At 38.5% G+C, this 27,803-nt stretch overlaps 1 protein-coding gene and 1 long non-coding RNA gene across 2 annotated transcripts; one reads left to right on the top strand and one right to left on the bottom strand.

The window, feature by feature from the left end:
- The first annotated feature begins 245 nt into the window (after positions 1-245).
- On the top strand, positions 246-1,492 carry LOC118824320. Its single transcript, XR_005008601.1, has 3 exons — positions 246-606; positions 762-764; positions 885-1,492. It is a non-coding gene; the product is annotated as an uncharacterized LOC118824320 (long non-coding RNA).
- On the bottom strand, positions 1,492-27,135 carry vaspa (vasodilator stimulated phosphoprotein a). The gene is made up of 13 exons (XM_036594381.1): positions 26,911-27,135; positions 14,784-14,955; positions 10,512-10,677; positions 10,297-10,354; positions 8,594-8,921; positions 6,391-6,539; positions 6,196-6,241; positions 6,037-6,070; positions 5,850-5,892; positions 5,495-5,557; positions 3,713-3,782; positions 3,553-3,610; positions 1,492-3,457 (listed from the first exon to the last, which is right to left on the bottom strand). Exons 1-13 carry the CDS (start codon positions 26,913-26,915, stop codon positions 3,420-3,422), a joined length of 1,230 nt encoding a protein of 409 aa, XP_036450274.1. The 5' UTR covers positions 26,916-27,135; the 3' UTR covers positions 1,492-3,419.
- Positions 27,136-27,803: the final 668 nt, after the last annotated feature.

Genomic DNA, 27,803 nt, shown 5'->3' with positions numbered 1-27,803 from the left:
AAACAAAATATCTAAAATAATAAAAATTAATTATGACAAAAATTATGCTTGGTTCTCAATTTATAGAAATGAATGCAGTGTTTTTTTCTGTTTGCATGTTGGATGAGTGCATTAAATGACCGTTCATACAGACTGGTAAGCATCATTAGCATTATTAGCATGATTAGCCAGAGATGTTGTAGATCTTAATGACACTGTTACCACCTATTTCCCTCCCTCTATATCTGAGTCCACAGTCTGAGGAATTACAAAGTGGAAAAAGTTAAGTAAACAAATTGTCTAAAATTATTATGTATGATCTGAATATCTGTACACAGTTCTCACTGTATGGAAATGAATGCAGTTTCTTCCTCTTTTTTACATGTGGACCGAATGGATTAAAATGTCTTCACTGGTTAATGGCTGCACTGGGACATCAGGTGAGATAAACAGTGTCTTAATGGAGTTTGTCCTTCTTTTCCATTTGAGTAAATGGTGGTAAATGCTTTTATGATTAGGTTACTTGTTTTTTCTCTCTCACTTCTGTTCACATGTTTGAGCTGAAATCTTCTACCTTGGTGTGACAGACTGTGCGGTACTTTAAAACTTGTGAAGACTGCAATGAAAGTAATCAAATCACTTCATTAACCAATGTTTGATACAAACATAAGGAATATGTGTTCATTAGGGAATAAAAATCATTCTGCATGCTTCTCTTTTATCTACATGTTGGTGGACTGAAATGAAAATGTCTTCGTTGTTCTGCCGTTGCTTTGACACAGAAGGTGAGATGAAGACTGACTTGAGTTTAATTTCCTTTTTTTATGATTCAAATGAACTGGTGTAGATTGTATTTGCATGTACAGTCTGGTTCTGTGCTGTTTGTTCTCTGGATGTTTTTACAGGGATTCCTCTCACCCTGTTTGGATGATGGTGGTCTTTCTCTACCTAAATATGTCTGTGTGATGGAGGACCAGAGCTGCAGTTAACAGTGAGACCTGTGAAAGGACCCTTTGACAACCTTCCATATAAACTGGTAATCATTATCAGCATTATTAGCTAAAGCTAACCTCACTACATTAGTTTTAGTGTCTAGTGACTGAGAGAGAGTAATGTGTGGTGTGACATGTTGTTGGTTTTGGGTTTTCTTTGTTATTTATTTGTAGATTATATACATTATATACATTAGACTAATTCTCTCATTAGTGACAACTTATCTTCCAGTTATAAATCCCATAGTCCAAATATCTGTATACCTAAATGATACTAATCCCATCTTTAATGGCTGTACTGGGATATAAGGTGAAAAAAAGATGGTCTTAGACTTTGTAACTAATGTAAATATCAATGTAACTAATTGCGATGGGAGATTAAATTAATTCAACATTTTATTGCCATATTTTGGATGAAAAAAAACAATATTGTGTCTTTATAATCGACCTCCAAGCCTACTAATGTTTTAAAAAATTTTAAGCATTTAATGTAAGAGGCAAACTCAAAAATGCAATTCCTATTTGACCCAAATGTATTTAAAGACATGAATGAGTTAGGCTTTCACAAGCGTTGTAGAGCTAGTGGCAGGAACAGCTATTAGAGAAAAAAAAGAGTAGTTTGTTGTGATTCTCACAGAATATACCTCTTGATCCATTATTTGGTTAATCAAAAAAAAATCCCTGCCCCAAAGAAAAGACATAAAATGAAGTCATAATAAACAGTCAATAATACAATAATATTCTAACAGGAATCAATCAGATTGCAGAATACAACTGGCCAATCAGAGCATTGGATTCAAATACCCTATCAGTTTGAAGAATACAACTGGCCAATCAGAATGCAGGAAGCAAGTAGACAGTCAGATTGCAGAATACAGCTGACCAATTGCAGTGCAGGACTCCACAAGAGTAGGAGGCAAGTAGCCAATCAGAGTGCAGAAATCAAGCACCTAATCAGGTTCCAGAATTCGAGTAGCCAATCACAGTGCAGGAATACTAGTCAATCAGACTGCAGAGAACAACTGGGCAATAAGAGCACAGGAAGTAGACCAGGGGTGCACAATTCCAGTCCTGGAGGTCTGGCCCAGTTTGGTAGTTTCCCTACCCACTAAATCTGGTACTCAAACCTAATGAGTGTAATCCGGTTTGTTTGTGCAGGTAAATCACCAAATTGTCCTGGACACTGGCTCTCCAAAACTGGAGCTGTGCATACCTGAACTAGATAATCATATTGCAGAATACAAGTGGCTAATCAGATCGCAAGATTCAAGCATCCAGTCAGAGCTCAGGAAGCAAGTAGGCAATCAGGTTCCAGGATTCAAGTAGCCAATCCACATGCTTGGCCAATTCAGTTTACTTAGTGGATTTTACTTTGTGTAAAATTTCACTTCAATTGCATCTGTTTATAAAGCAATATAAACCATGTAATATGAAAAGGAACTGTGGACAATATTCTCATCTTATCTAAAAGAAATACTATGTTAATCTGGATGGTGAGAAAGAACAAACAGACCCAAGATAGGCACAAATAGTGGTTGTATTTTAGGGCTCCATGTAAGTAATAAATGGTGTTTTCTGAAACCTCTGGGGCAAACTAACACTCTCGCACACAGCATCACTGAACACTCATTTTACCAAATGACAATATTTACAAACCACTTTTGCTAAACCAATTGGTACGACAGACATTTTTGCATTTAAAAAGCATTTGACTGAAAATAAGGGTACAAAAGTGCAAACAGACACAGTAGCCTGAGCAGCAACCATGTTGGGCACTGGGAAAGGTAAAACTGAAATGTAGCCTATAAATGTACAAACAATGCATAAACTAGCATCCGCAGATCCCTGAGGAAAAACTGGATTAGGTGACATTAAACCTACAGTTCACTACAGTTAAACTTTTCACCAGGAAAAGTATTTTAATAAAAAACACACACAATACTGGTGAAATAAAAGGTGGATTCATAATAAATAATGTGTTATTTTAAACGTGCTAGCCTGAGTAGTATGTTAAGTATTGACTTGAGTAATAATGTAGAGGCACTAGTAAAAGATGAAGTTGCAGAGACTGCAGAGTAACACTTTAAGTGCTCCTTTCCTCTCATTTCAGTCAAGTGGTTGTAAAGAACATGGCTTGATTATAGAGGCATCTAACTTGCCTGTAAATCAGAGAAAAAATAAAACATATGAGGAAACTAGAGACAGGAAATGGGGTGAAAGCATTCAAGAACATTAGAGAGGGAGTAATCCACAGACATTGCGCTGCTGAGGTGCAGAAAACAAGAAAATGCCCCTATGCAGAAATCTGCATAGTTATGTGCATATGCGACACTGTTTGGTTTGGCAGACACATCAGTAACAAGCTCGACTCCATTTCTGGTTTGTGCAGGTCTCTTCCGAGGTTGACGATGCTTCTGCCTTTTCTTTTGCAAAGCATGAGCGGTGCCACTAGGGGGAGCCTCTCTTCTGCAGCTCCTCGACGAAGGCTGTGGGGGAGAGATCCAACAACGCAAGTTAAAGCCCTGCTTAAGTGCTTTTGTGAATCAGAGAGGAAAGATTAGCTCTGAATGAAATGACTGACCTCCAATAATTTCATCCTTCACTTTCTGGAGTTCTTTGCGGACCTCCTCCAGGATTTCCTGTAATCACACAAAATGAGCATCTGTAGCCACTAATCTGTCTAAAGAAAATAAGGCGCCATATTATCTTGTCTATAATTGCCATCAACTGTAGTCTCTGACCTGTTTTAATTTCTCCATATCAAAGCTCTCTTTGGTGCCTGTGTCACTTGCGCTGCTGCCTGGCCTTTGTCTGAGGGAGAGAAGTGAAGTGAAGGGAAGTGAATGGAGGTCATTTGAACTCTCTTCACATAGCACCAGAGAACGTGCAGCGAGGTTAACTGCCACTCAGTAATGCCTTCCGGGCTTGTTGGAAGCTAGAGGGTGCACCCAAGCAAGTCCAAAATGAAAGGGCTCCTATAAAGCTTTTGTGCAAAATCATAGTTTGTAAATGCTTAATCGTTTTTTATATAGAAAAATACACTAAAATTTCAGAACACAGAACAGCACAGACTAGTTCAACACCTCTAATATTTTTGAGCACTTTTTAACTTTAGTTATAGGACTTTATAACAGTGTCTCATGTACATTTATTAAGTCAACAAGCACAAACAGCTTCAGTCAGCCAATAAGCTTATCGGCTCACCAACCAATCAGCACTCAGCAGCAGTAATGCTACTGCCCAAAACCTGTTTGCTTTCGAAAAATGAAAAGATGGTTGAAGTTTTTTTTGTTTTGTTTTTTTTTTATTTCCAAAATTAAAGCAAGGTCCCACACAAATTATTAGAAACAATTCACCCAATTCATTGAGGACTCGATTGCGGACACCCTCTGGCGCTTCGCAGTCATGTTTTTCATTCAGCAGGAGAAACAGAAAGTGGCCTCTTTTAAACTGGCTCTCATGGCACATTCTGAAGCAGGATGTTGTTCAAAGACAGGAAATCAGTCCAGAAACTCATCAGTCAATGTTTGTCTCATCTCTGATTTCCACCAGCTAGAAGCCATGAATTAAATGACACAAAGTGATAATTCACCAAAAATCAATAGTAGCCTACGTATATGATGATAAGGGGATGCAGTTTGTCCAAACGCTCGACTGTAAGTTTTCTTGTTAGCTAAATCAGCCTAGTATCTTCAGTTTAAAAATAAAGAACAAACCTTTGGACACCATTTCTTAACTGGTCAGCTACATTTGGGGTAAGGGGAAAACCGCACATTTGATTTGAATCTTTGCTGATAAGGTAATCAAACTATGAAACCTAGTCCTGCGGGCCTGTCTCACGAAACACTTTCAGTTTTCAAGCTTCAAAAAAATGAAACAGATGCAATTTGTTAACCTGGGTTTTGATACTCGCACACTAAAGCATGATGGAGAGTCAATCGCATAAAACTTGAGGAGTTGAGCAGCTTCCTTTAAAAGAAGGAACAAAAAATCACGAAAATTAACGCTGTGTAAAAGTAACGCTACTGCCCCTACGTTAGTGCTTATTGGAATAACTGCTTTATATTTTTTGATATCTATATAGTGTGATTTGTTTCCTCTGTGGAAAAGCGATATTAGCGATAGTGATAGTAACTAACTCTGAGCAAAAACCTCATTTCTTTTCACACTGTGCTTTGTAAGACAGGCCCCAGGACCACAGTTGCATATAAAGCACAACCAAAGAATCTAAGCCAATGAGTGATGAGATAAACAGAGCAAAGAACTCCTTTGTTTTGCCCTCTGAATAAAGACTTATTAGTCATCGGAATTCAAACAGATCCGGATTCAAAACAACAAATTAAGCCTGTGCCACGTTTCCAAGAGACAGAATTAGAGGAAGTTGTTGATACTGAAGCTCACCAAGTGAATGAAGAAACAGTGAGCATTTAGCTAGATGTTGCAAACAAACAGACACGCATACAGACATATGCACACATACATATACATACATATACACACTACAACTGCAGGAGCAGAATTACCTGTTCAGTGAAGCAGGCGTCGTAGTAGGACTCTTCTCAACACCCTTAGGGGCAGAATTACTTCTGCAAGGAAAAACAGAGACCTTTAATTCTAATTCATGTGGTAAACTGTAATTATCTCTGTTCTGTCTTGTTCTAATGTGAGATATTCCACACAAATTTAATGTAGGCCTGTCATGCCCTGTAATGGATTCTATGAAAAAATGAAAACAAAGTTCTATTTAACTTTGTAAGTAAGATGGCATGTATCAATCCACTCCCTTACTGTAACTACTAATTACATTTTCTCTACATACTATTTTTTGGTGATGAACAGGGAAATAGTCCCCAGAAGATGGAAAAATGAGGACTTTACCGTGGAATGGTACCAGATTTCTCCCATGGCTTTTTGATGGGTTCTGGGTTTTGGAACAGACAAAATGAGATATTACAAGGCAAGAAAATAAAAAAAGAGCACAATATAACATTGATAATGTGTCTGTAAAGGATGATGATGATGATGCAGGCTGGTACAGTTTTTTCAGTCTGCTCTGAACTCTGACCTTCTGATTTGGTGTCTGATGATGCTGAATCGTCCTGCAAACAGAAAACGAAACTCCCATTAGTTTCCTTATATCACTATGCATTAAGGAAACATCTGGCTGGATTGTGTATTGTGCTTTGAGAGGGGTGTTTGTGTAGAGATATTAAAACAAAATTACATTATTTTCTTCTTTCTTCACCACTGGCTTGTCTGTTGCTTTACGTCTGTAACAGAAAGGCACAAAACAAATTCCAGAAACTTTTCATTTTCTTTAAATTTTCACTTTACAACTGACTTAATCTGCTGTAAATCTGTTGGAACTTAATGCAGACACATGAGGGCATAGAAGCAAAACGACTTAATATGTAATAACCTTTTTGCGAGAAGGGCACTCATCTCTCCCATCAGCCCTCCTCCCCCTCCACCTCCTCCGCCTCCTCCTCCTCCTCCTCCTCCTCCTCCTCCTCCGCCTGAGCTCTGGCTGCTTTCTTTTGCTGCAGGAGCAGGACCTCCACTCTCATCCTACATGCATGAGAGAGTAAAGTTAATTAACTCATGTTCTAACATTTATTCACATCACTCCAATGTTAAAGCATCGTTTTACAAAAAAAAAAATCTAGTCTACACAATTTCCCCCTCATCCCAAGTGTAGTCGATTAGCTAAAGAATCTTTGGTGTCCAAAGCTTTGTAGTTTTGCACTGGAGGTACAGGGTTAAAGCTGTTAAGTAATGGAAGCTTATAACCCATCAATTAGCATCATCATACACTTGCTTACAGACATTTTACAGAATCTCAAACAAACTTTCTGCTGTGGTTTCTCACATTATATGAGATACTGTTCTCTATAAAAATAGACAGAGGTACATTGCAAAGCTAAAAACTGCAGCAGCCATTTTAAGCCTGAATTTAGTCTGTATGTGTGTCCATTTTGGAGCATGCGGTTCACACAGTGGTAAGTAATGTGATATTACTTGCTAGCAACATTAGTCTCATTGCTCAAGGGCAGAACAAAAGGGAAAGGTTCAGGCACCAAGCATCTCTTGGCTAATTAGCTACAGCTGAGGTGAGGAGAAGATCGTTTAAATTAGATTTTTAACCAAAACATCACTTTAACATACTTACATTACTCCCATTCCAAATAATGTGTTATTTTAAACGTGCTAGCCTGAGTAGTATGTTAAGTATTGACTTGAGTAATAATGTAGAGGCACTAGTAAAAGATGAAGTTGCAGAGACTGCAGAGTAACACTTTAAGTGCTCCTTTCCTCTCATTTCAGTCAAGTGGTTGTAAAGAACATGGCTTGATTATAGAGGCATCTATATGCTCACTAACATTACAACTCACCTCTCCCACTAAAACATACACATTCGCACTAGTTCCACTGTAACGGAACATACAGTTGTATGTAAAAGTTTGGGTACAGCTGCCAAATAACACATTTTGTTGATTTTTGAAGTGAAAGAAGTAAAACAAAACCTCTGCAGCAAACCAGTTTTCTGTAAATGTTAATGCACAGTCACTTTATACTTGATTAACTTCAAGATCAATCAAGTTAATACTTGATTAACTGTTTCCCGCATTTGCTGATATTTAATGGAATCTATTCTTCCATCTACCCGTGCAGTGCTTCCTGTGCCACTCCCATGCTTAACAGTTGGCAAGGTGCTCTTTTCATCAAACGCTGCTCCTTTTTTTTCTTCAAACATACCTTTGATGATTGTGGTGGAAGAGTTACATTTTCACTTTAGCTGTCAACAGCACTTGCTTCCAAAACGCATCTGGCTTATCTCGATGTTGCTTTGCAGACATTCAGATTTTTGATGTGGGTGCAGGTAAGGTTTCCGTCTGATGACTATTCCATGCAGATTATGTTTGTAGAAAAGGTGCACTACCATTTTAGTGTCAGCTGAACCCTCCTGTAGCTGTCATATGGGGGTTTTGCTTTGCCTTTCTTTCCAGCAATATCAGCAGTTCTATTTGAGCATTTTCTTGGTTTTCCACAATTCTGCCATTTACTGCCATTTTGTACAGTGGAAATTACGAGGTAGAAGAATCATTTTATAGCCTTCTCTTGCTTTGTAGGCATCAATTAGCTTAATTTTCAGATCCTCATCCTGCTGCTTAGTTTAGCCTATGCTTGTTGAGTGTTAGCACAAATTTTGAAGAGTCAGACGATTTATTACACTCTAACTGGTCCTAATGACTTTGACTTGCCCAACCGGTCCTAACAAGTTAGTTAAGGTCTAACGAGTTCATTATGTTTTGAGACTTTATAACCTTTTGCACATAAAAATTAGACAAAAATAGTGTAAGTTAATAAAATATGAAGTGTATAATTAATAAAATATAAAGTGCCTCTGCACTAGAATTTGCACAAAAACATTTTTTCAATAGTTTGCTGCAAAGTTTGTGTTTACTTCTTTTTACTTCAAAAATCAATAAAATGTGTAATTTGGAAAGGGTTCTCCAAACTTTTGCTTACAGCTGTATACAGAATATATACCATCAGTGATTCTCTGTAGACACACTACTCAGGGTACGCAATAAACAGGAATGTGGTCCATTCTCCTTTACCTTAGACACTTTGCGGAGTTTAGCCCCAGCAAGAGCTGAAGCCAGTCCTCCTCCAGCTCCACCACCACCTCCTCCTCCTCCTCCTGAGGGTGGTGGGGGTGGGGCAGGTGGAGCACCGCCAGAGGGCGGCGGTGGGGGAGCTGGGGGAGGTCCAGGAGGAGGTGGGGGGCCAGGTGGAGGAGGAACTCCAGGAGGAGGAGCTGATGCTGGAGCCGGAGGAGGAGCTGGAGGTGCTGCTGGAGGAGCAGCAGCCTGTCTCTGTCTCTCCAGCCGCTCTTGCTCTTGCCTCTCTCGCTCCTGTCTCTCTCTCTCCTGCTGCTCCTGCAGCCTGTTGAAAAAAAAGCTTTGTATATTAGAGTGTACATCTGAGTTCAGTTCTTAAAGGGCCCATATCAAGGAAAACTTTTTTTCCTGCCTTTTTGCAATGGATAATATTTATGTACTATTAGAAAATTGGTAAAGCTGCAAAAATACCATGTTTTGATGGTTGTGATGCCACAACCACAATTACATTCACATATACCATCCATGTAACTCATTCATGCTGAAGTCACAATAAGTGTTATAGCATATTTTAGCCTGGACTGCTTTTTGAATGAGGTGCCACTCAGCCAATCAGAGTGGAGCTCATCTACATACAGTGTCTTGCAAAAATATTCAACTTCCTTAAAAGTCATTAAGTTCATCTGGAAATGACAATTTGATATTCTGTCTTGTCATATTTTGTTTTTAAAGACAAACTCTCAAAATTAAATAGTGATATTGGTTTTATGTAAGAAAATATTCTATGACAAAATTCACTAACTGAAAAAAGTTGTATGCATAAGTATTCAACCCATGTGCTGTGGAAGCTCCAAGTTAACAAATATCGCTCTAATGATGACACAATTAGCCTTCAACTGGCCTCTACTTGTGAATCATTAAAAAAGTTCACCTTTTCTGGATAAAAGACTGCATTAATATCCGTACCACTGATGAGAGTTTGGTTCTGAAGGAAAACTGGGAAAATGAAGCCTAAGAACATTCAGAGGTAAAGTTACAAACATCTACAAGATAGAAAGAGGCGGCTAAACAATATCTAAGTGTTTGGATATCCCAGTGAGTGCTGTTGGATCAATTGTGAGGAAATGGAAATGGCATCATACCAACTGCCTAGATGCTGGCACTGCCTAGATAAGGCCATTCTCAAACATCAGCATTAAAGCAAGAAGGGGACTGGGAGGCAAAAAGGTGAATGTTCTACAATGGCCAAGTCCAATCGAACTGAGAATCAGTGGCAGTAAAAATTGTGGAAAATGTAATTCTCAGTTTAAAATTAGCAATATTGTTGATGCTGTTATTGGGCCAGAAATTCCATATTGGTGCAATCCTAATCCTTATAACGCTGGGTTCTACACCCACCTCAGTACCGAATGTTTTTTTTATTTTATGTTTTTGCTGTCTATAACACCACAAACCTTACAAGTGGACTTCAGGGGAAACACATATAAGAAACATATAGAATATGGGCCCTTTAAACATTCCTAAAGAGTAGAACAGAACATGAATATTCAGGAAGCTTAGTCAATACACTGATGAAAAGAGATCTGCCTTTGATACAGTATTATTTTCTCTAAAACAGGTGTGGCTGTCAGCCATACTGGGTTATGTCACAAGAGTAGTGAGGATCACAACAGGAGTTGTTTCACTGAATGAAGGGATACCTCTGCTGCTCTTCAAAGCTTGGTCCGTTCTGCGCAGGTCGAGGGGGAGCCGGTGCACCTATGAAAGAAATGATAACCCATCAAGTCTCTAACATACAAACCACCACTCAGAAACAATCAGTACCACATGGATTAAATATAACTGTCCCAAACTGACAAAACTGTCAGGAGAATCAAAAACAAGACTATGATTTATGTAGTGTTGTTTTCCTCACCACTGAGCACCTCCAGTGCATACATCATGCTGTTTGCAAACTGCGTAGCTTCATCCTTACTGCTGAAATTTAGGCCCCACACCTGCCGAGCATCACGCCACTGGTGGAAGTTTGGAGTGGCTTGATTGTATTTTATACCTCTCATGAGCGGGCAGTTAATGACAACCTGGAAAAGGACAAAGCATTCAGTGGAGTTCATGTCTTCCTATTTCCAGTTTCCTCCTAATTTAATAATATCTGCTTCAGAAAGTAAGTCTCTGCCCTTCTGTGTGTCTGTACCATCTGTGTCAGCAAGCTCTACTATTTAGAGCTCCATGCTAAAACTTAACGTCTCGATTTGGGGTGGGTGACATACTTGAAGACATTTTCTCGAAACTTCTAGACATGGAGACAGTGGTGTTTCTAGGATCTTATGGGTCTTATGGACCCTATTGTCAACAAAAAATAAATACTATCAAGCCCCCATATGAAAATTACTTTTAGTGAATAAAACATGACAATGTCATTTGTTTACATGGCACGTCACTTTGCCCAGTAGCATCTAACACTTACATTAACCTCGAAATCTTTTTAGATCACAATAATTAATCGTCATATTTATGCGTCAAATAAAGTTACGCAGATTCCTGAAGACCCTTGCCCTGCAATATTTTAATTAAAAAATTATGCACTGATATATTATTTGAAATGAATCATTTTGATCTTTGAGATTTTAGACTTAAAAAAAAAAATGTATCCTGGGGCAGGCTGTGAAGGATCTGTTAGAAAATGGTTATCATGGATGTGATGCATAATGAATGACCAGAAGAGAAATAGACCTCAGGGTTTCTGACAGAGGAACATCTGAGGAAAGTAAGAGACCACCTACTCATTTATTTGTCATTAATATCAAGACAAAATGGCCACTAAGTACGAGTCATACATTCTTCAGGGTGAGGAAAAAAAAGCAATAAACATATTTTTAATACAAAAATCCACAGAAGCCTGAACAACTACATATCAATGTTTTCAGTGTTTAGTGTGTCCACCCCTTTGCCTTACACCTTCCACTCTTTTTAGGAGACTTGCTTTCAGTTTTTCAAAGAAATCTGCAGGGACATTTTTCCACACCTCCAAAGTTCAGTCTTAGAAATTGTTTGCATTTTCTACATCTCACAATCCAAGTAATCACAAACAAATTCAGTGATGTTGAGGTCTGGACTGGGGTGGTCAGTCCATTGTTCTGAGAACACCAGCAGCATTTTGACCAGAAACTGAAAGAATGAAGGGTGATCAGTGACTTTTGGACAGTCCTGTATGTAGTTAAGAAATTGCACCTTTCTGTGAGTCATGGGCGAACAGTTGTTTCGGTATCTAAATGAGGGCCTCAACGAAGATAACAGCCTGAGACATGGGCCGAAGTGTGACTGGTCTCTCTGCCCCACCCTCTCAGCAGTTAAATACCACTGCGTAAACCGGAAGTTCAAGCTTTAAAGCAGCAACCCACTGATTTTTCTCTGTAAATAGTTAAGGGAGTGACTAAGTACTTAAATATAAAGCTCTTATCAGTACGCATCGCCTCTTTAATCTTGGCATAGAATAAAACAGCAGGCACATGCTGAGAACTGAAACTAGGGAAGCTCCAAATGCGGCAGCTTTCGATTGCTATACTTTCACCTGTGATGGGGTCGTAGTCTAACTTTCATTCTGTCTCAAGTTAATTGCAAATTTGATCTGCACAATATATTATTTGTAAATCATGACCTCAATGTTGGCTTTTGTAGTATTAATACAACAGAAGGCCCCAATAAGCAAATGAGGCCTGTAACCAATCGCAGCACTTCTTACTCTGTGCATCTTGACCAATCACAGCTCCAGATAAATTTTTCTCTGGGTGCTTATTTTTAGCCATGTCATAATATGGCTTAAGCAATGTGTTTTTAATATATTGGGAGGTATATTGCAATCACACTACATGAGCAGTGCTAGCATTTTGTCCACATTGTGCTACCGAGTCCAGTTTGATCTTATATTCTTGTGGTAGTGGTAGGATCTGCAGGCTGAGATGTTCATATTGTCCGCGAGTAGAGCTGTAAATGTGGTCGGAAAATGCTCACTCTGAAGAATCTGTTGTTGGTGGCAGTCAGCAGTGGGCAGCAGAGCGTGTCAATAGTCATGTCGCACTCACATACACACACAGGAAGTCAGCTGCAGACAGCGAGCTGTGAGACTGACAATGATCAGACTAAACCACTAAGACACCATCCAACTCCTCAATTTCCCACGCACATACACCTTTGCTGTTCCCCCACAGCACACATTGTAGAGCGCAGCTGGTACTAACAGCCCAGCACACTTAGCATTCTTCTCTAAAATGGCTAGCTTTTCGTAGATGCCTACATACCAAGACTGACCACTGAAAAAGGCAGCGAAACCGTCTGACCTTTCTGAGAAGCACTACAGTCATGCAAATGCCAGACGGACGAAAGACAAATTCACGTAGAACATTCACGTCTTTAAATGATTTATTCTATATAAAAGTTAAAAGCCTATCTTCTGATATGTGCATTTAAAACAGCAGTTGCTTTGGAGACCCACATAAACAGTAAACTACAGCCCACCTCAGTCCATCCCCCACCACACATGCTTAATGACAGATTGTAACCCATTAAACAGTCTTTTAGTGAATGAGCATGTTTTCTTTGTCATTTTGCAATATGTGCGTTTTTACTGGTAAACTTGAAAAAGTAGCATAAGTTAGGACTGCGGTGTGTGTGCACTGCGGCAAGTCACCCTGTGATGACTGGAATAGACATTTAGAAGTCAGAGGTGTCGGGACAGTTTGTACAGTTTTTTGGACCACATCATGTCACATCAAATCAACATTATACTAAAATTTGCTGACAATAGTAGAGGATTCACTCATCCTCAGAAGTCACGTCTGTCACCAAGTTTTGACTGAGTTCTCTTTGAATACTCTTCCAATGAGCTCATAATTATCAGATTCATCCGCTTGGGGAAGGGGTCCGAAGCACAAACGATGTTACAAAATGTTCTCCCGTAGTTACCGATAGAGAGTTCTCCAAATCCCGAAATTCTTACATAGCGTTGCTTCGACATGTTAAAAAAAAGTGAAAAGGGATGTTTTTATTTATGATTTTATAATGAATTTAGGCATTTTGAGTTCTCTCTCAAATATTACTAAAAAAAAAAAAAGTCAAATTACCTCCATGCTCTGCTGTATATCTGTTCCCATATTAGAACATAACATTACTTTAATATACAGACACTAACTGTAAGAAAAAATATAATAGTTTATCTGTGTCCTTGAGTTTTGCTTTTCACCCCCTCACACTTATTTAGCCATAAAGGTAACGTACTGTCACTTTAAATGGAAAGATGAAGAGGAACTGACACCATGTAGGCCTTTAGCGGAGCTTAGTTCAAACACTTGTGTTAAAAATAATGTGCTTATTCAACATTAATAATTTGTTGTTTTCCTTAACAGGGCCTGTCAAGCATAACACACTGCATCCATCCCAACACAAACAAAACAAACACACACACAGTTTTTAGGAATTATTGTCAGTCTTCACTGAATAGTCATGTAAGTTACTGTTAAAAAATAGGCTAACTCTGATAACAGGGAGCTCGATGGCCAGTTTTGCATAAAATACACCACTCATATCCACCTACATCGCAACTTTAGAACAACGGGGTTAGACTTCTCAGCAATTGTAACTGAAACTAAGGAGGAGTAATGTTTTTACCCTGACATGAAAAAAATTCAAATTAGCAAGTCAGTTTAGCATCGATCTCATGGAATGATTCATGTTTACCACCCACTTCACACAAACCGTTTTTGAGGTGAACCTGACTCTTCCTATGAAGAAGTTAATGCCAAAAAATATGCTGTTGCTATTATATCTCATGTCTCAACTATCTTTTCCCAATTTCTGTGAGTTTTTTGGGAAAACACCAGCTACTCTTAATACTGTGAACATTTCATGACCAATACATTTTTTTTTTTAAATTACTTGGAATAACATGGACATTCTTCCTCCTCCTATAAAAGGTACTATTTTAAAGATCTACAATGATTTACTGAGCTACAACAGCCATGATTTACTGTGCCTGTCCTGTTTTTCTCAAAATAAACCTGCCGTTAGTACATTATTGCAAACCAACAAAGGAAACATGCTTACTTGTATTGAAACATTTTGACAAGCTAGGTGTTAAATCTTTGACGGGCAGCGTACGTCTTGAAGTCTGTTTGTGAGCATTGTGGTGTACCTGCTGGTCGGCTTGCAGTTTGCGGCCCACCACTCTGAAGGTGTTGTTGCTGGGGTTTTGGTAGATGTGCACTCTGCTGACAGCCTGAGCTCCAGAGCCGGCGGGGACCCAGCGCTTCCCGGCGTCATCATACATCATGACGGTGGCCCGCGCCTGGCACATACTCACCTCACTGAACACAGAGGAGACAAAGCCAAGGAATTACACACTCATCATTTCAATTTACGGCTCATGTGCAAGCTTAGTGCACGTTAAGATTCTAATCATGCTAGTCTAATATGCTATAAGGCACAAAATAAAGGTGCAAAAAAGAGTAGGTAGAGTGCCATAGAAGAACCTCTTCTGGGTCTTTAAAGAACCTGTCAAAGGAAGGTTCTTTAGAAAACCAGTCTCTAGGGCATCAATATAATTTAGGGAACCCAAAGAGGTTCTTTCATGGCATCACTTAAAGAATTCGATGGCATTAAAATTATAGCTGACCAATATGATGATATTTTTATTGCTGTGATAAATTGTCAGATTGTGTCACCATATGCTTTTTCGAGCCTATTTCAGATATCGTCAGTACTTAAAGAACACCGACCAACTGCATATTTAATGACAAAGAGAGCATAATTAGCCCTGCTTAATTGGATTTAGTGGAGCGCAATGAATGAAACATTGAATAAATCAAAGTTTCAAAGTTTTGATAGTATTGTTCAAATTTGGCACTACTGATTCTTTTTTTGTTACCACTTATCAAATTTCAGCAAAACAAAATCGTGAAACATATTGTGTATTGAGAAAGTGTCTTAAAGTATCACAAGGTAAATTTCTGCCACATTGACCACTCATAATTACAATATTTTATTTACCATTAAATACTACTTGCTATAGAGTTTAAATATTGAATAATACATTTAAGCATACCTTTGGTGACTTTTTTTTTTTAATAAATCAAATTTCTTAGCCTCTGTTCTATTCAAACTCTGGAATGGTAAAGTATCTACCTTGATGATTTAAGGGAAACTATACTCTCAGAAATAAAGGTACTAAACTGTCAATGGGGCAGTGCCCCTCTTGTCTCTAAAGTGGTGCCCTCAAGGGTACATCTCAGTACCTTTAGTCAGGGAACATAACTGTACCATAATCCACTGAAATTATATTTAGTTGTACTGACTCCACACACCCGGCTTGTCTCCAGGCTTTTTATTTTATTGTTCTGTTTTAAAACATTAGGTCATGAAAAGGTACAAATACTCACTTTTCACCTGGAAAAACTTATTTAAGCTACACAACTGGACCTCAAAACCACTGTTGTACCTTTGAGGGATCATTTACATTGTTTACACCTTGATGAACGAAAAATGTACCTGTGCAGAACCTTTATTTCTAACAGTATAGATATACAAACCTCAGCATGTCCAAAATGATTAAAATATGTTGTATAAAATAACCTACACTGATTGTTCCCCAAAAAAGAATGTAGTATGCAGTTTGTGACCACCATGAATTTCTCCAGTACCCCAAAGACACTGAATGACATACTGCTCTGGCCAAATATTCCAAAATGTAGCCAAATCTCTCCCAATATACTGCCTGGTTTGCTCTGGACAATTTAATATCCTGGAATGCATACAAAAAAGAAATTAAAGGTAATAATTTGTCCTTCTGTTGAGGCCCCATCTGTACACTGTGCTGGTCTTGAGGTGAGCTTGCTTACTTTGTCTATTTAATAAAGTTAACTTACTGCATATATATTGTTGTTAAAACAGTAACTTACTGTTGGCCAATCCACACAGCATTGGCTTTTCAGGTTCTTGTGAAGTCATACTGCTTATTATTCAGTCAAACTAGCTCATATTACCAACTACAAATGTAATAAAAATTAAATTACTTGACCTTTTAGCAAATGTAGGTCTCTGTAAACCACACAGGTTTACCATACAGACAAATCCAAGGCTGACATTTTTATAAGTTTGTTGGTGGCTTTGGAGAACTTGCAAGCACATCTTTGACCAAAATTTATCCATGTGTTGCAAAAGAGCTGAAAAGTGGCTAGAAACGGCTGCTTAATAGTGATTGGCGGGCCAAGGAACATGGGGCGGGTCTTGAGATGGTTTTATTGGCTTGGCCCCTGATGTTTTCAGGCTAGTCACACCCGTTCCCTGTAGTACAGTATATGGCTTTTGTTGAATACTAAATACTGTACTGTACGCTACTATAAAGAGGAGCGTGCAGCATAAAGAATAAACTGCTGCAGTATGCAGTAAGTTATTCCAAACACAGTGTAGGACCAGTGCAACTATATGACATCACAGCATGACAACTGAATAACTGACAACTGATTTTGCCTATTTGTCCTGTATTTATCTTATTTTTTTTAATTAACAAAACCTTTTTATTTGGTTTATACATCAAATCCTAACAATATTGGACAAAAATACAAACATTATTTTAAGGCGTGCACGTTTCACACTTTGAAGACTGGACTGCACAACATCGACCAAAACTACCGATTTTTTTTTTTACTGTTTAAAAGTTTGATAATAGTTAATAACATTGCAGTCATGTAATAATGGATAACAACAGGCCTGCACTGGGAAGCTCTAATATGCACAGAACTGTTTTCTATAGAAAAGATTCCGGACTAAAGCAGGTATCCAACAGCTATTTTGCAATCAACTGAAACAGGAAGGACATTATCACACGTAACAATGAGCCACAGGCCTCAAAAATACAGCACAGTGCATACCACCAGTAGAGGAGTCAACACACAAGCAGGACAAATCACAAAACTGTTCTCTGACATTCACATCAAAGACACACAGAGAAAAACATACTGCACACGGCCACTTCTGACACACACCACACACACACACGCACACACACAGAAGACAGTGAGTAGGGAGGATGTGGGAGCACCTTTCCCTCTTCCTCTGCAATTGTCTCAACTGCAATATTGCACATACTGACTTCCGCTGACATGGCACCCTGAAGCAGAACTACCTAATAAGGACTAACCTGAGAACTTTAATCAACACACTTACACTTCCAATTCCATCCATTTTTCACAAGTTTTCATGTGAACTGGTGCACTGAAGAGAAATTTGCTGACTCTGTTTTCTTTACAGTGGTGGTGATAGAAACCCAGAGTTACAATGTCTACAATACACGTTTTTATATTTAATGTTGGTAATAGCAAAACAGTGATGAATCAGAAAGAATATGTTTTCTCTGGAGACTATTTTGTGTTACAACACCCTGCGCATGTATGTCTCCACCTGAACGGGTTATAAAAAATGAAATAAAAAAAATAAAAAAAAATTACAAGTTTAATTTTTTAATTTAAGCCACAACTATTGTAAACCTTTATTTCAGACATTAGGCAGCATATTTGATACTTTGTTATGTAATAACTTTCTGTGAGGGAGCTTTTAGAGGCTTTAAACACTCCAGATGTCTGGTTCACTGTGAACAGTTCTGAGCATGTGAGTTTCTCTAGAACAGAGCATTTCACAACAAAACACTGAGTGACTTTGTTTGCATCTTAACCATTTAATTATGCAAAAAAGTACATGATACTTGCTACACTGGACAAGCTAACGTAAGGCTGCTTTCCACATTTTTCATGCATGTGCGTGAATCATGATTGCAAAGCATGAAGCAAATTAAAAAACGTTCAAATTTCATGCAACTCTTTCAAATATTTCACTAGTTAGCAAGATCAGTGGCTTGTAATATATAATTTTATTAGTCTTTTCATTTTATGGTTGTAGTATAGGAATAAACTGTGTGACTGTAGGAGTGTAAAGAACTCTGAGAACTTGGGCTGCAGTTCTGGGCATCTTCTGCTTAAGCCAGGAGGCTGAATCCCCCCCTTGATGAAGACAAGTGAAGACATTTCTTATAACAAAAAAACCTGATTAAAAGCTAAAATGACTTGCCACCTCCTTCTTAGTGTGCGCCATCTCAGTGTGCAACATATGTTTTAGTTTCTTGATCATGATGTGTCGATTAATCAATCTGTTAAAATGGCGTAATATGACATCACATAGTAGCCTAGGTTACGATGGTTGCAACTGTTGCGGATGAGTATCAAACAAGTTTCAAACGCACTGCAGGCGGCTTTATATTATGCAATCCCAGTAAAATTTAGTGCAAGGCAGTTTCAAGCAAGTACGTTGCACAAAAGCATAAAAGCTATACCATGTAAAGCCAGCTAAACCTCTGGGTAGGAGCTCCCATCTTGCAGATTTTATCTCTAGGTCTTTACAATATGGACAAAGTGTTATTATTGCAATTCTGTTGCGATTATATTGCTTTATATTGCAATTGCGATACACCTTGCAATATGGTAAAAGGAAATTGCAGAACCAATAATGTGACACTGTTAAAGACTGGCCTGTGTTTTTTTTTTTTACTAAAATGAGTTGCTTAATCAGATTACATGAATACCTTAATTCGTCAAAACACCCACCGAAACACTTATTTGATTGATCTGGACAACAATCAGATAGTTCAGAACTAGAGTTAAATTCTGCAGTGGGCATATCTTTGGGAGCTGGGTTACTGACCACTGAAGCACTGTTAGTGGAGCTGAAAGAGGATATGAGACATTAATCATGGGGAAGTTCTATCACAGAAAAAGAGGTGAGATTAGTACATGAGATCTTGTACAGAGTAAAAAAGGACGCGTGAAAACAGAGAAACACCGAAGCTTTCCGTCGGCTTCCTGCAGCGTACAGGAGTTCCTCTTTTGTCTGCACAAAAGTGAACTATATTAAAAAGCTTTCCTGGTGTGGATGTACAATGATGGCTGGTTCAGCTTCAGCAACTACAGTAAGTCAGAGTAGGAAACTGCGGTTCACTGACTGACATTCGAACACACACGCACACACATGCATGTCTATATAAGGCTGTAGAGAAGACTGCTCTTACTTGTAGGCCAATCTGTAAAGTGTGCTTGTCTCAATCACGTATCTACCATTGTCTTCTCCTTCCTGTGCATGGCAGTGATTAGTTAACGGGAGGAATGTGCCTGAACTGTTAGAACTGGGCTAAAATATTTAGTAAAATCCTTAAAGAAAGAGTTCCATGTCTAGTAAAGGTTTTAGGGTCATGCCAAAGCAGATAGACCAAAAAAACACCAATAAACACAAACAGAAACATTTGGTTAGTGTGTCATACTTGGGTTTTACTGTTGGGAGAATCTGGAATGTTCTCCCAAATATACACTGTTCTAGAATGTTCTCTCAAATTCACACAGGTCTAAAATGTTCTACCTATTCATGCAGGGTGTTCCTCTACTGCGCAAAGTACTAGATCCTTTGGCATCAGAAATATGAACTTTGATTTTTGCCATCAGCCCTGTACCAAAGGTTTCCAGTTTTATGGTTTTTGGTATCTGCTTAAGAGGAACTCTAGGAAAAACCTGCAGTTGAAGCAACAATTTAACAAATTCTTTACGCTACTACACGACCAATGTGCACACAAGTGTAAACTAGTATGTTATGCTGGTGTACCAATCGATATTTTTAGAATTATTACTCTGTAAATAGTTCACTATGGTGACAGAAGCTAGTTAGGAAGCTAAAGGTAACGCTATTAGCATTTATGCTAGCCTTCACAGTACTTTTTATGCTCATATTTACACACTTGACAGAGAAAAATATAGAAAATGTCAGCATTTCTTCACTCAATACCTTTCTGTGAGTGAACGCGCTCAAAACAGAGCAGTGTATCGCTTCATATCAGCCAATGAGTTAAGCTAACTATAAATAGCAAGCAAGGTAGCTAGCTAGCCAAACTAGTCACTTCCAAGTGGCAAAAACTGACCAAAAATATAATCGTGGTTGTTATTATTGTAGTTCCAGTTGTCTCTGAAGCAGATGGAAAATGAACTAGAACTACAACTGTAAGTTCTGTTGATTCCTGTTTGTGTCAGTTATTTTTGAATGTCAGGTCTTGCTCTTGAAAGCGCAGCAGGAAAACAACCTTACCTGTTACTGAACATTATAAAATCAACAGCAAACATTAAAAGTGTTTGTATAAGTATTAAAAATGAAAAAACATTCATAAACAAAGGGAAAATAATGCTGTTTCTACTGCACAGCAATACATACAAACTCAGACAGAGTCAGATATGTATTGATAAGAGATTCATAAGAATCAGACTGATTTGTTTAAACAGACTGGTTAAAAATCAAGCATGTATCAAATTTACCCCGTCTTTTTCCAGTGTATATGTCTTTATCAGTCCTGCCATCCTCAAGTCCTTCATCTACTGCCAATTTCTATCCACATCACCATTGTCAGCTGAATCTTATTGGTTGGTGGACTATTCTAATTTAGGTTAATATGCATGATGGCTCTTCAACTTGATCTTTAGGCACCATATTAGAATATAATACATTTTCAAACATTTTAAACGTAAAATCTATTTTAAAAAGACTTTTTAAGAATTGTACACCTGTTAGAGTAGCAGGTTTTATAAGAAAGTCTGGAGGGCTTTGTAGGAGGTTTACAATTAAAGTGGAGGAGTACAGAGAGAAAGCTGTAGGTCAAAGGTGGTAAAGTTGGGAACTGAATGGTGACTCATTCATGTGAAAGGAACTCCTCTCTCAAACATAAGAAAAAGATATACATAAAAAATGAACACATGCTAAATGAAACAAGTCCTAACTTCACCAGCTCCACACACAGACACAGTGAAATGTAGTAAAGCTTATGGTTAGTGGCAAATATGTAATTACCTGAAGACAATTTTGATACCTGACACCTGAAGACAATTTTATGTATATGATACAGGGTTTTTATTCCGATTTCTCAAACTGCACCACACTAATTTCTCTTAAACAAGGCTAATTATGTTATCTTTAATAAAGTATGCAGTGGTTCGGATAATACTCGCAATATGCTCGGAAAAGTATAGTGTGATGTAACATGATGTGATTTATCACACTGAATATCATCATGTTGCCCACCTGTGCTTGCGTGGCTTAGAGATAAACTTCTGTGTAAATTACAGAATCTAAATTAGGGCTGCAAAATATATAACCTATTAATCATTACTGCAGCACTGGTCATTGCAGCCCTCTAACCAATCATCATTTTTTTAACTGTATGCTGTCAGCATCTTAATCAATCATGGTTTGAGATGAGTGTTTCTGGGGGTGTTTTGATATAGCAAGGTATTCATGTGATACAAAAAAGTGCGTTTTTATAAATATCGCATATTAAGTTTATTATTGTAATCGTAATGTGTAGCAATATAATCTCAACAATAGGCTTAAATCACATGCTGATATTTCTGAACAAACACTTGAACTCATTCTCAAAACCAGCCACCACTCACTAACCCACCAACAACAATATCTGAAACATTTTTCATCATACGCTTCAGTGTTTCATTGCACATCGGCTACGCAAGACATAAGTCTTGCATTCACCTGTGCTTGAGTGTAGCCGCTCCACAGAGTCCAGTTAAATCACATACTCGCACTTTCTATTGTGTCCTAAATAACTGCTTATATTTCAAATAATTTCTTAAATGTGATGATCGTGTGGGTGCGGTAGTTTCAGAGCAGCTTGTGTGCTTTCCTAATGGTGTGTGAATGTCATATTTGTATTATTATGAACATCTTAGGTTACTCTACATTTCCTGTAAAGTGACACAGCTTGTTAGCTGTGGTTACATGCAAGAAGCCTAACGATTTATATATAGACCACAAAAGCCATGCATCTAAAATAAAGATAGGCCTTTTCTTAAAAGTGTAGACTCACACCTCATGTTTTAGCACTATGTAGGCTACACATGTCCTCCGGCTGGTGTGATGTTTAAAACCTCACTTAATATCTCTTCAGAGCTAAAGGTCCGAGATCTAATAAAAGTGAGTTACTGTCAGTTCTTCAGTGTCTTATCAGTACTTCTTCTGATTAAGAGATACAAAGTATACCAACACAGCATCGTTCAGACTGTGATCAAAGCAGGGTGTTCAGCCTTGGTTTATATGGCCTTTAGATATTTACAAAGATTGTGTTAAGATCTGTTCAAAGCCAAGGCATTATTTGAGACAGTAATGAGCAAAATATATACAAAATCATCATTTATGGGGTGCTTTCTATTAGGATTGTAGCTGTCCCAAATCCTAACCCCTAATTATACACTTGTGGAAGTATAAATATTTGATATTTTTGATTTTATTTTTTAAAGTGAAGTTGAAAGATTTACATCCTGATCTATTATTAAACAGTTTTAGTCCATAGGCGGAGCCTTATTTTAGCCACACCCCTGCATTTTAGAGCAGGAAGTGAGACTGCATCCCTGCCCCTCATGGCCACATGGTGAGCAAATTTGCCAAAATCTGAAAATCAGTGTGTAAATTATAGCAAAACACATATTTTCTGCAATTTCGTAAATACTTCTGTGTTTTGATGAAAAATATTACAATTTTATGTGTGTACAACTGTTCAAAGCTGTGTTTGCTAGTTATTTACTGGCTAGCACTTTTGATTTATGCTCAAATGTGGCTAAAATGGTCACTGAGTGGAAAATTATAACCAGTCCAGATGTTTCCAGACAGGTGTACTGCATGGTATAATTAAGGAAAAAAGCATCCATGCTTTGTGGCATGTATAAAATGTTGAGAAGGCCCATGTGACCTTTATTTTGGATTTAAATGGCAAGAAGAACTATCTAAGTGGCTTTAAAAGAAGTTTAGAAGGATAAAAGAAGGTTTAAAAAGGATAATTAAGGCACGGATGACAGAAGCCACAGTGACAGTGACGGTGACACTAAGACAATACGTGATCAGACTGTGTCAGCAAAAAAAAATCCATCCACAACTACACAGAGAGGGATATAACAGTAGGGCTGCAGTGTGTAAAGCCCTTATTACAAAGACAAATGCACATTTCAGAGTTCAGTGGTACCAAAACATATCTTCTATAAAAAGTGGCAGAGTGCATGTGTGGCGTACAGCAAGAGATCAGTATAAGCCTGAATGCTCCGACACTAACGCCTCTGTTATGCTGTGGGTGGGGGCAATTTGCTGGCATGGTTTAAGTCCCCTTGTCCCTTTAGAGGGTTAGAGGTCAGTACAGATCATTACACATTTGTTCTAACTGACCACCTTTATCCTATGATTAAGTATTTCTATCCTTGATAGGAGTGTCTCTTCTAGCAGCCTCATCTGCAAGGCATGAGGGGTCACTAAATGGTTTGTTGAGTATGTTAATCATATGTCAGTCACACCTATGGGAGATTTTGGACTGACGTGTTAGACAGCGCTTTCCAGCACCATCATCAAAAACAGAGATTGAGAGAATCTCTTTTGGAAGAATGGTGTTCCATCACTCCAGAACAGTTCCAGAGACCTGTAGAATGTATGCTGAGGTTCATTAGCCCTGGAATGCATAAAGATTCCTTGACACATAGTGTATTGCCCAAAACGCTAGTTTGTGTATCTCAAATGTCATCCCTACATTTCTTAGTCACAGGTTCTGAAAAAAAAGAACATTTTTTGTACCACTACCCCTAGTTTTCACAAAGGGGGTCAAAATGAACCCCATGCATTTCCTAGACTTTTGATTCAACATTGTTTATTTTATTCTTTGACATTCTAGGAGTCAAACAAAAATGGATGTGACCAATTCAGTTTCAAACAACATTTTTAAGTCATCTGTCACTTTGACCCATATCATAAAATTACTGAATTTCAAACATCAAATAACTCAGAAATTATGACAGATACACAGATTTTCAGATTCTAAAGCAGTCAGCTAACTACTACACATAATACGTAACTAGCAAGCAAATTTTAGTGAGTTGGCTAGCTAACACTAGCCAGACAGCTAGCAAATTTTGCATGCTGCTTCTACTGTTACTGTCATAACTGATTAATGGAGTGAATAAACATGTACATAAAGTTGAGGAAAAATTCAGGTCTGTGGGACCCATTTTCAATGTTCAATGAAAAAATGATGTGATTTATTATTATTTCAACCCCAGATTCCTTCACCTTTGCTCATTTTCTGCGAAGAACATATAAAATAACACATTTTCAATGACTTCACACTGTTACACCCCCTACACATTTATATTACACGTGTGGTGTTGGGTGAACCCGCGGGGAATAAAAGTGTGAAGGTGCTGTGTCCCTTCACTCTGTTCTCCTCCTACATAGCCTGCTGTTAGTGTGTGTGTGTGTGTGTGTGTGTGTGTGTGTGTGTGTGTGTGTGTGAGAGAGAGTGGACAACATGGACAGGCTTAAATTATTTCATTAAGTAGATGATTGATTTAAATATGGGTAATTTGAACTCCCTTTATGCATTTATGTAGGTCAGGCACATTTGTGTAGTCCTGGAGGGCTAGTGTCCAGCACAGTTTGGTGATTTACCTGCTCACCTGTCACCTGCCAGGTTTAATGGGTGTGTCTGAATAGGGGAACTTCCAAACTGAGCTTGCCCTCCAGGACAGAAGTTGTGCACCCCTGGTGTAGGTTCTTTGGGTAGTGCATTTTAAACACGTTCTGGCTGCTTGTAGTAGCCCAGCACCTTGGCAAGACACTTTATGTTCTTTTTGCTTTAAACTGTCACCTGTCTGTATATACATTAGTGTGTGTAAATATATGCAAATACATATACACTTTAAATGACAGAACACACTATGTATAGCAGCAGGTGGGCTACAGTTAGTAACTATGTTCCTTTCATATCGCTGCAGCATGACTAGTGTGTAAGCTCATGGCTAATATTTTAGACTCAGATACTAAAAAAGGGGTTCTGTTGTGTTTATGTGCTGCTAAGAAACAAATCTGCACACATCACTCAAAGCTTCACGGTGCCATTCCAAAGTCTCAAATATTACAATTATATAATGGAGAATGATCCAATAAGCCAAACACGGAAACATTAACATATGAACAAAAGAAACACACGCATTACAGTTAATGTATGACATTTTAACAGGAACACTGATGAACCTTAACACTGGAAGGTTAGAAGTGGGCCCTAACACCTGCCTCAGTGGAGAGAGTTGTTGTGCACTCACTTCCCCAACACTGTGGAGGAAATGGTTGTGTTACACATGCTTAAAGCATCGTTTTCATTCTCTAATATGGCAAAAATATAACCTCATGACACTTCAAGACATTTTCATGATATGCAGCATGATATTTTTTTCTTTCTGAGGTTTGATAAGTCCGAAGAGACATAAAAGAAGCAGTGACACCACATTTAAAAAGTACTGGCAACATGATGTGACATTATTTATCTCAATAGAGATAAATAACATCACACTGCCCACCCCTTGGTCCTCTGACTGAGAGATTAACATAGATGAACAAGCAAATGTGGCCTCCACTTGCAAGTACTCTGAGCATGAGCAAGCCTCTTAGAGTACAGTAGCCAGGAACAGTGAACAAAGGACATGTTCCTTAAGGGAAGAAGTATTTTCACTCCAGGCGTAGCTGAGATCTGTGACTCATACGGAGTGTAAATAATGACAAAGCCATACGTTCTAACCAAAATCCAGACCTTCGACCCAGAAACTTAGTGCTGCAACTTTTGTATGTTCCCTTCACCTCATGTCCAGCAGTAAAAAGATGGTTCTTTAGGGGTTTTTTAGTAAAGTCAACGATTCTATATAGTTCTATATAGAACCATATGCATGCTTAAATGGTTCTTTGCATGGTGAAATGGTAATCAACCTTTCTGAAAAAGGTTCTAGGGCCAAAAGTGTTCTTCTATTGTTACAAGCTCGACACTGCGACAAAAGAAGAACTCTTTCTGGTGCCAAATAGAACCATTTCCAGGAAGATTCTATATAGAACCACATACAACACATCCTCCCTCTACCTGAGGAACTAGTTCACCATGCAAAAGAGCTATTTAAGCATTAAATGGTTCTAAACAGAACTCATGGCTCTACATGCTTTTAGTATACTAAGGAACTCTTGAAGAACCATCTTTTAAGTGTGTAGTTAACCACCAGGAAAAAAACATTGCTGACATTGATTGTATCAGGCGATGTAGGCTAAGGTTGCGACACACAAGCTGCTCTCAAGGTTTAGAAGCACAAGCTTTAAAGCAGCCCACTGAAAAGCCCAGCTCGCTCGCGCAGCTCACCAACTGTGGGCAGCCTTACCTCATTTTGGCGGGTTCAGCTGGTCAGTCCAGGTTTAATCGAGCGAGCCAAGTTCAGGTTCGGATTAAAGTCATCTGCTCGTAGGAGAAGTGCTCAGGGGCATCCGCTTGTGCCGGCTGTTGAAAGCAAAGCCGCAGTTTCCTGGTTTGAAAACAGCAGAGCGACGTAAAAGAGAGCATGTTACTCAGACTGCGGGGCGATATGAGTCAAGTTCTACGTGCAGCGCTTCACTGGTGTTCCATGTTCTGGTTAGAACGCAGGCTGGAGTCATTATTTAAATGTGCCATTTAAAATGGTTCTGTACCATTTAAGGTGGAACGGGAAAATTCAGACAAGAAGCTGGCGAATAGGAAGCCAGCAGCCTCGTTACTGAAAGGCTAACGTTAATCTCAGACATTTAGTATTAGCATATAATGTCCACACTGTTCTGCACTGATAGGCTAGGTGATTTTTTTCGTGGCCAGCCGACCTGTTTGGAGAAGATGGTCTCCAAAGATAAGCTGACAGTGGAAGTGGAAGATAAGAAACCACACAAAACCTTTGCTAAATGTGCTAGATTCATTCTGCCGTTGTCATGAACCAGAGGAGAACGCAGGTGAGCGGAGCTTCGGCGCCACGTTGACCTCTGGTGGACACTTCAGCAATTAAAACAGAAACTCAGCGTCATTAAAGGGCTCATATCATGGAAAAACTTTTTTTTTCACATAGAGTTTGATAAAGTATGTAAACAGTTTTGAAATATGTCAAAAAGTCCATATATTGAAACCTAAGCTGCAAAATCAGCCCGTTTTAAATGAAGTGTTTTTGTGATGTCACGACCCTGATAGCAAAAGTGGACCACTGTTGGCCCACTGATGGCAAAGCTGGCGGTCCACTGGTGTTTTGATCAGCAT

Source organism: Colossoma macropomum, unplaced genomic scaffold, assembly GCF_904425465.1.
Source record: "Colossoma macropomum unplaced genomic scaffold, Colossoma_macropomum, whole genome shotgun sequence".
Taxonomy (NCBI): Eukaryota; Metazoa; Chordata; class Actinopteri; order Characiformes; family Serrasalmidae; genus Colossoma; species Colossoma macropomum.
The sequence above is the reverse complement of the archived record's forward strand: the minus strand, read 5'-3'. Positions and strand labels throughout refer to the sequence as shown.

Bases quoted from the DNA above. Each gene is read 5' to 3' on its own strand.
- vaspa (XM_036594381.1), bottom strand. The intron at 5,893-6,036 runs GTCAGAGTTCAG...TCCAAAACCCAG, and splicing joins ATCAGACACCAAATCAGAAG to AACCCATCAAAAAGCCATGG. The intron at 3,783-5,494 runs GTAATTCTGCTC...TCTCTCCCTCAG, and splicing joins ACGCCTGCTTCACTGAACAG to ACAAAGGCCAGGCAGCAGCG.